Source organism: Patella vulgata, chromosome 2 (assembly GCF_932274485.2).
Source record: "Patella vulgata chromosome 2, xgPatVulg1.2, whole genome shotgun sequence".
NCBI classification, from domain to species: Eukaryota; Metazoa; Mollusca; class Gastropoda; family Patellidae; genus Patella; species Patella vulgata.
Window position 1 is genome coordinate 45,703,626 of NC_065880.2, and position 9,270 is coordinate 45,712,895.

The 9,270-nt window shown below is 31.1% G+C and overlaps 1 protein-coding gene across 5 annotated transcripts in view; it reads left to right on the forward strand.

The window, feature by feature from the left end:
* The window catches only part of LOC126810828 (protein pangolin, isoforms A/H/I/S), a 48,599-nt gene extending 39,804 nt beyond the window's left edge, over positions 1-8,795 (forward strand). For 2 of the 5 annotated variants that reach the window (XM_050536124.2, XM_050536127.2), the window contains 7 exons: positions 479-587; positions 1,238-1,316; positions 2,905-3,105; positions 3,295-3,481; positions 3,725-3,896; positions 4,109-4,181; positions 5,795-8,795. In XM_050536124.2, the coding sequence (XP_050392081.1) occupies positions 479-587; positions 1,238-1,316; positions 2,905-3,105; positions 3,295-3,481; positions 3,725-3,896; positions 4,109-4,181; positions 5,795-6,119 (1,146 nt within the window). In that variant the 3' untranslated portion in view covers positions 6,120-8,795. Of the gene's footprint in view, positions 1-478; positions 588-1,237; positions 1,317-2,904; positions 3,106-3,294; positions 3,482-3,724; positions 3,897-4,108; positions 4,182-4,534; positions 4,610-5,794 lie in introns of all 5 variants that reach the window. The other 3 variants (XM_050536128.2, XM_050536129.2, XM_050536125.2) reach the window with 3 other exon arrangements.
* The last annotated feature ends 475 nt before the right edge of the window (positions 8,796-9,270 follow it).

A 9,270-nucleotide genomic window follows, 5' to 3' on the forward strand; every position in this document is an offset into this window, starting at 1 on the left:
TGTTCTCTCATCTTCATATAATATTTTATCAGGACTTCACTTTGACGTTGGTTCCCATCAAGAAAATGATTTCCAACATTTAATGTTACATAAAATGACCTTGATTAAGAAAAAAAAAGCTTTGATGTTATCTCAGACAGAGAAATTACTAAGTGAACTGAAAAGTTTATATAAAAATTGTTAATTTGTGTTTGAAGTGAGAGTGATTTTATTGGTTAATGTAATAGGCAGTGAGATCAGTTGCTACCATGTTGTTTCTTGATACAAGAAGGAATTAGATATATAGTTACTTAAATTTTATGGAGAAATTAGTCTAGGAAAGTATGGTAGAGACGTAAGTTTATGCATGGATGTAGATCGGTGTATGAAATATTTCTAGAACACCTGATGTCACTTCTTATTTGAGAAGATTAATCCACTAAAAATACTTTTAGTGTACTTTTGTATTGAATTTAATATAATATGTTGTATTTTTCAGGGGAAGTTGGGGATGCCCCCATACCCAGGTTTTATGATGTATAATGACTATGCTTCACCTCCACCAGCACATATGGGAATCCCCCCAGTAACTACAGACCCCAAGACAGGTAAATGGAATATATATTGTTTTAATTCACAAACTGTTGAAAGTATTCAAAGATGCAGCTCAGATTGTTAAGTACATTTATTTCAGTTTTACCAAATACATGTAAGGATTTTGGTAACCATTTGGATTAAGAACATTAATTCACAACAGTATTTAGTGAAAATGATATAGAAGCAAAACAACTTGTTATAAAGTTTAATTGAAATGGGAATATTTTTCCTGTCATTTTGATGTACTTAATATTTCAAACTAGCTTTGTAAGATTCAAAATGAAATATTTAACCAAATCTATGATAAGTTTGTTCTAAATTCATTGTGCTAATTCATTGTGCTTTGGCCTTTCATTCTTTTATTCAATATGTTAACAAGGGATCTGTTCAGGTAACGGTTAAATTTTGTTAAATGATTATAGACCTCTTACTTCTAGGATCTGTCTTTAGTTCAAAATTTGATGTCCATAGATAAAAGCCAATATTGAGATATTTGTATATTCCTTTGTCAACACAGTAAGCCAAAACTAAAATTTATAAGCAAACTGACTGCTGTTTAATCTTTTATAGAGTTTACTTCACATAACGAAACAACTCATCAGATAAACCGAATTCAATACTTTATATTTTGACCTGAAGCAATTTGAAAATTTTCTTTCAGGTTTACCGAGACCCCCTTTATACGCAGCCTATCCTCCAGGACAATTTCATCACCTGTATGGTCCAGATTTATCTCAATGGTAAATATATCTTTACAATTTTGGGGGCATAAAATAATGTGCCAAAAAAAAATTAAAATAAAAATCTGAGTAAAACTCTGTATCACTGTCTTAGAAAATGTTTTAAAAGTTAAAATCACTGCTTAAAAAAACTGTTTTAAAAATCCATGGTGTGCATTGCTTTTGTTGTTTATCAGGACTACACTTGTGGCTAGTTTTTACAAAAGTATAAAGGTGAAACATATTTGCTACCACATGGCAGTAATCTAAGCCCATTTTAATTCTGTTAGTTTTAGGAGTCAGATTTTTGTGTGTACCAAATTGACCTTCGTTGAAAAAGGAAAGTAATCAACGGCCTTCTATCCACAAGATCAAAGTTATTGTTAAAACTTTGTTTACATACAAATAATAATTTGTACAAAAAACATCTGATTAAATGTATTTGAAATATTAAGGTCGATATAAAAAATATTTGATGAATTTCAGTTTTAGCGCCCAATAATGGGTTTGAAAGGTGTGTGTTTTAGATCAGATGAAATTTAATAAGCATGTTGGAAAAATAATTGAAATGTTTACATATGGTATATTAGAAAAAGGGGGAAGCATTTAGGAGTTAGTTAGGCAAAGGGGACAATAGCCAGGGTGTTGGTAATAAATACGATACTTGGCAAATATGGAGTTCATTTTAATAAGAGTTAACAGATGAGGTAGAGAAACTTGACATAATGACTATAGACAAATTTCAGCTGTCTTGACAACAGGTGTCAACACGGAACACTTAAAAGCCAACTAATTGTGAAAATATGAAATATGGAAAAATACAGTTCAATTTCTATAGGAAAAAGATGAATTGGGCCACGTGTCAAGAGAAAAAAAGCTTTTCTGACTCAATTGATGCAATGTGTGTATTGTGTGTACTATCGGAAATGTACTTTATTGTTTTCAGTGGCTAGGAATATATCAGGTGGTTTGAAATCAACCTACAACACAACACAAAGACTAATCAAAATGATTTTCTCCACAAATTATGTCAATGTTGTTGTTTTCCCACAATTATGTTAGTTTAACACACTTGAATGCAAGGCTTAGTTATTACTGGCAAAAAAGATATTGGCAAATATTTGGTAGTATATTGATAGAATAAACACTAGGCCTTTTATTGTCAGGCAAGTCTGTTTCAATATATGTGACCCCTGTCCTCCTCTATTCTTTCATGGTCCTATCATGTATGGTTTCATTTTAACGCTTCCATTAGAATTAAAATGCTTTCAGAAAAAAGGAAAGCCTTGGAATCATTGAGTACATAGCCATGTTATTTTTCTTGATTTCTGGTATGTGTCACTGAATAGAATCTTTTTTTGTCCCTTGGCCTATTGTACTAAAATTCTTGGAAAAAAAATAGTAATAAAAAACCATTTTTTCTTCCATTTTGACTTTTCAATTTATTTTACTTTTCTATCTTTTGGGGGCCAGAAATCTAAATTGAAACAATTTTGATGGATTGTTTCAGAGTAGATATTGGGGATGATTTATTTCAGTTAAAAAATACTATTGTCATAAAATGATTCTGACATATGAATTTAAGTATTTATTTTATTTTATTTTTCAGGCATAGGCCAACAGGCTATCCTATTTCCTCAGGTGCCTTTAGCAGTTCTTATCCTCCATTATTAAACACAACCATATCACGATTTGGTCCCCCGGGAATGATGCCTCATGGGATACAACCTGGTATGCCCCACCCTGCCATTATTAGTCCGGGACCAAAACAAGATATCCTGCCACATCATATGAGTCAAGACCATCATAGGTTTGTAAATTATGTGAAATTTTTAGCTTCATTTGAAGATTATATATTTGTCTTGTACTGTATTCTTTAATATCTCCCGTAATTATAAGTATTTTAATATAAGGGAGACAACCCTTCAGTATTATTACACTTGTACATATTATATGTATAAATAAATAAAATGTTTATTTAATAATAATTATATTTTAGACAAGGTTCAGACAATGGTTTAAATCACTCTCACCATCAACCGCCACCTGAACCAGAGAAAAAGAAACCACATATTAAGAAACCTTTAAATGCTTTTATGTTATTTATGAAAGAAATGCGACCAACAGTTATAGCAGAATGTACACTTAGAGAATCAGCAGCTATTAATCAGATATTAGGCAGAAGGGTATGTATATTTTAAATCATAATCCTAGATTTAGGAGATGTTCGCATATATTTGTATTGGTAACTGTGAACTTTTAGTCTGTAGCAACTGACATTTATGTGGAGTCAAAAAATGTTCCCAAATGTACAACAATACTGTTTTGTTCAACATTATAATTATTTGTCCTTGAATACTTTTTTTGTGAAGTTGTTTTATGAATGAAGTCTTCAGTTTTATTTATGGTATTTGTAATTTTTTTTTTAGTGGCATGCATTAGACCGATCAGAACAATCCAAGTATTATGAGATGGCAAGAAAAGAAAAAGAATTACATTTACAATTATATCCTGGCTGGAGTGCCAGAGATAATTACGCCATACAGACTAAAAAGAAGAAGCGGAAAAAGACAGATCCAATAGACAAAAATAGAGGTAACGGTAATGTATGATTTGGATAATTCAGAGCTTTAAATATTCTCTGTCTTGTTCAGGTTATAGTATTCAATTTTATATGATTGTTTATTCCTAATTCTCCATCTGTTAAAGTTGCTAAAGACAAACTACAATTTGTAAGTTTTAAGAAAATAATTATTTTAGAAATAAGTTTACTTATAATTAATTAAAATTTTGTTTCCTTTTGATCGTTTCAGAATGTCCGAATGCCAAAAAGTGTCGAGCTCGGTTTGGCATGGACCAACAGACAAATTGGTGTAAACCTTGCAGGTAGGTGTCAAAAATGTCCAGTCTAGTGGCTAATGCAGAAAAGTTGACCTTTGGTCTCAAATTTATCAGCCGCCATTCTGGATTTCAGTCTTGTTTTTGTTTTGTATATTATTTGTGTCTACATGTAAATCCTGATACTGCATGTTGTCGGGTTGTTTATCATTTTAATCAGATTTAATTTTCTCATCAACACAACGTATTACATTTGTTCCAGTGGAGTCAGAAAGTAACAGATTTTTCCTTTGCAGATAAGATTTATTTAGTCTGGCCCCGCAAAAAAAAGTTTAACAAAAAAAGTTCAAACCATTGATCAGCTAAAACTTTTCTGCAATGGCCATCTCCTCTCGTTTCAGAACTCTGCATGAAACATGTGATCCGACGACTGCTGATTTAGACAAAAGCAACACCAACGTATAATGATTCAGAAGGTATTGATGACTATGTACAGCATGCTGTATATATACAACAGCTTGGTTGTTGGTCCTCTGCCCTCAAAACCTTAAAGCTTAGCATGTAGCCGCAGGGGTTGAGGAATCTAGCTTTTGTTTGTGTATGATCATAACTCATCTTAAAACAATTACATCATAATCTTTTATACCCCCAGAGCTTCATTGTCTTACGCTTTTCTCATCACCTAATCGCTTTTATTGTAGCTGCTTTGTGTGCGTATACCCCGCATGTTGACTATTTTCTCACCAAATTTTTATTACAGGTGTTGAGGACTTTTCCAGATTCTACTCCTTTCACTCTGCATCATGTGCATGATGGGGGTCACTCATTTTGGGTTGTGGTCATCATGTGTAATGTTACTCTTATTCATCATCATTCATAGCATGGTCATGCAAATCATTTTCAGCTTTTTATTTTTAATACTTTTCATTGGTTTTACGTTGTTTTGTTTGCAGGTAGCCTTTTAAGCATGTGGATATTACACCCTGTATTTTGTGCATATATTTTTTGTGTGCATGTATTGCATTTTAATATACACTTTTAATATATGCTACTGTCAATCAATATATATATCATATATTTTATCAAACCAGTATAAACATATCGCCATAATATGCTTTTACTTCTAACCTGTGTGCTGTACTAATATATAAACAATCCGCTTTTATTAAATATTTTATGCCATCATTAACTGAATGTAGCATGATACAATAATAGCAATGATAGCATGAGAGAAGTCTTATTTTTTTTTTTGAACCCAAATTGTGTTTTAAATTTGTTGTTTCCCAATTAAAAGAATAATTGTCATATTTGTAATTATTTATTAAAACAGTAATCAAGTCGAAAGTTTATTGTAATTCATTTTGTTACATAAATATTTTGTCGAAGTGTCATACCACTAACCTGCTATATTCAGCTTAATACTAATTTTTTACTGCACTCTCTATATTTAAAGAATGATATAGATAAATATTGCACATGGCAGACTGCTTTTAATAGCTTTTAGTTTTCACCAAAAGACATTAAAAACGGTCGGACACAAGTTTCATGATCCAAGGTTCTTTCATTGTTTTTATATAAGGCTAATGTTTATTGTACGTAGTTTAGTAGTATTATGTTTCATTGTAATGTGATGTTATATGGTGTGTATTCTCTTGTTTTAGGCGGAAGAAGAAATGTATATATTTTATGCGTGGCGAGGATGGTGGCAGTAATACAGATGAAGAAGGTTATAGTGAATTTTGTGATTCTGGGCGATCAGCTCATGATAGTGATTCAAACATTGACAGTCCTCGGCCTTCCTCGCATGGAGGTGATGATTTTTCTCATTCTGACCTCTGTCATGACTCACAACAACTTTCGCCAATAGTTGACGAAATGGAACAGGATGATGTGTCTAACTTTAGCATCAAATCTAGTTTGTGTAATCTAGTGTCTAATGTGGGACCTCCAGTGCCTAGTGCGTCGCCAAGCGTTCAGGCCACGTAACATATTATTATTATTATCATCTCATCTAAACATTATTCATTGTGCAGCATAATATTAAATAAGAGTGCACGTGAGTGGCCAACACAAACTTTAAAAGACAAGTTGTAAAACTGAAAGTGGTTGGTCTGAATTGTGGGCTGATATATACTGTAAGCCAAAGAACTGGAAAGAGGCCAAATTTGTCTATATGTGAGGATGTGCTTATTTTTGTTACACTCATTGTGATTGGTGAAAACATTTCCTGAATTCACTTGTGACAGTCAAAAGTATGGTGATTTAAAAGATCCATCCATTTTGAACTGTTCTACTCATTATGTATACTGAACTGCGATGAGAACTGGGCTTGTGAGGAAAGCATGTTATTAAGAGCATAAAAGGACTCGTAATGCATTTCTTCATGACATTGCGTTATGTCATCACTCGATTCTAGGACCTGTAGCCAAACGTCATTGACAGAAATACCCTTCACACTGACTTCAAGATGTACAAAGTTGCCAAAAATGAGTTCCCAATGGTAGGAAACCAGCCGATGATATTTTAAATCAATAATTAAATTAGTTCATTACATATAACATGTATATACCATGTTTTATTAGATAATATACTAGTATATAGAGGTTAATCAAATTATCATTTTAATACAACAAATTCTCAAAAATAGGTATAGTTTTCATTCAACTCAATTATTTGTAGCCAGTTCTTCCAATGTAGAAAACTAAATTACAATATTATGGTAACTATTGTGTTTTTAGATAGTTAACCTCTGTGGCACATTTTTTGTAACAATTTGACTGAGAAGCTACAAGTTGTTTGTTTTTATTTGTCCATGTTGAAGGTATTTATTTTTGTACAGTCAGTTATATCCTTTAAACTCAGTGAATTTATTAGTACTGTCCGACAATAACACATTTAATATATATATATATATCTGTCAAATATATATGTACATTACATGTTATTTACAGTCATTTCACTTGTTTTTCAATTATTCTTGAAGTTTTTGTAGATAAACTTTTGACGTTTGAGTAAATAGTTCTTTACTTTAAATCAAAAGACACACGATGTACCTCTCTGCGAACTCTGTCTTTTTCTGAATTTTTTTGTTTTTGTTTCCTTACCACATGCTTTAAAAACTTAAATGTCTTCTTCTGTACATGTAACTATAACCGTATTAAGCTTTATCAATTAGTAATTGATTTTCACATTCTGTTGAGTTACAATCCGTACTGAATCAGAAAATGTGCCGTTTATTATTATAATGTTTTATGTACAAAAGCTCCCAAAGTAATTATGTTTTAAGTTAGCCGAGTACAAAGTATATGTGAATAATTAACGAGGTTATGTTAATTTAACCTTGTATTCTAATTACCTGTGATGTTGTGTTATAAAATGTGCTTAATGATCTGATAGTTTATAATAAAATAGAATGAATAATACTTATATGACAATGAAATTAAAGGTGAAAAAAATTAATATTGGTACCATTTACCACATTTTTCTAGTCTTAATCAAAGAATTTTCTGTAATTATATAAACATTATGTTCTTTAAACTAAAAAAAGAAGCAGAATGCCTTTCTAGTATATCGTATATCCCAAGGCAATAAGTATTGGTAAATGAATAAAATTGTATATTTGGAAAAATTAAGCAATAAGGGGAAAAAATGTGGAATGATCCTTGAAATAAAGTAAAGTGTATTTATACTAAATGTGAAATATTAAGAGAAGACTGTGCATTATCAAAATCTTTACAAAGATCTAACATAATACTTTCTCAGTAGCAATAAGAATTGTGCACTTACTTCCAAATATTAAACCAATTTTGTAGCTGAATCCCAATTTTTCAGTGTTTTCTTGCCATATTAAAATTTTTTCTTTTTTTTGTAATTTTAGCAAAAAGATATCTCAATTTATTTGTGTACAAATTAATTAAAGTAATTAATAATGAATATGTCAGATATATTATTATGGAATACATCTATTATTATAATGAATAGAAGTTTCAAATATTAATTATTATGTGTGATTTTATTCTCAAGAAGCAAAATGTATATATTGTGTCCTTACAATCAGTTTTGCATGTACTATATGTATGTTAACTATATTTTCAAAGGAAATCTGGAATTTGGAATTAGAAATTGTTTGTCCATTCCATATGTAGTAATTTAGGGCTCCAAGAGCAACCATTTTTCATACCTCAAGCATGCAGTCGTGAACTGTATTTTTTAGTTCGTAGTTCTGATCATATTTTTAATTCATTTCTGCGTGTCATGATTTCAGAGTTATGGTTTCAATTTCTTGTTTTAATTCGTTTCTGTGATGACTTCAAATATCAAATTGTTTTGAATTTTAAAAAAAATGTTTCAATTTTATACTGATGTAAAACTTTAGAAGATTATAAAAATGATGATGATAGAACCATCAGTTAAAAAACTTTTTTTTTTACCAAAAATTAAAAATGGTAGTTTATGGAACTTGTTCATTTTTCAAAAAAATTAACCCAAACTATTATCATACATCATTTTCTTTATTAGTGCTGAATATTTATAGAATGAAATATTTTTCAAGACAAATGTTGGGGTTAAAACCCAAATAACTAATTTTTTTTTCACTATGGTATGAAATCATGCAGATTCATATGTTGTTTACTGTGAGATTATAAAAATTATTAGACCATGTTTTTCTTTTGTTTTTGTCTCTTAGTCCTATCTGCCCATTTGTTTAATCCATAGCATTGACAGGCTTAGTTTATATGTCTGTTAAAGCCATGAGATTTGGGTATGGGCTTGCAGAGCTTAATTGAAAACTTGTATGATTTGTGAATGCTAAATCAAAGGAGCACTCTAAATTCATCCATTTAAGATAGGGTTCAGAAATGAAATGAAATGGCCTTACCATTTAATGTCCTACTGTTCTGTAGCGACTGGGCTAATGAAGACGGGCATATGCCATACAGTGTGCTGTGAGGGAAATTTTGTCTGGACAGCGGCGCTACGGCCTACTCTTATATCAAATTCCAAGGGATCTTTTATGTGCACACCAATGTGTACACAGGACCTTGTTTGTTTTTTTGTCCCATTCGAATGACTATACCTAGGTAACACCCACCAAATCATTATCTGTCAACTCTGTGGTTAACTACACTATATGATT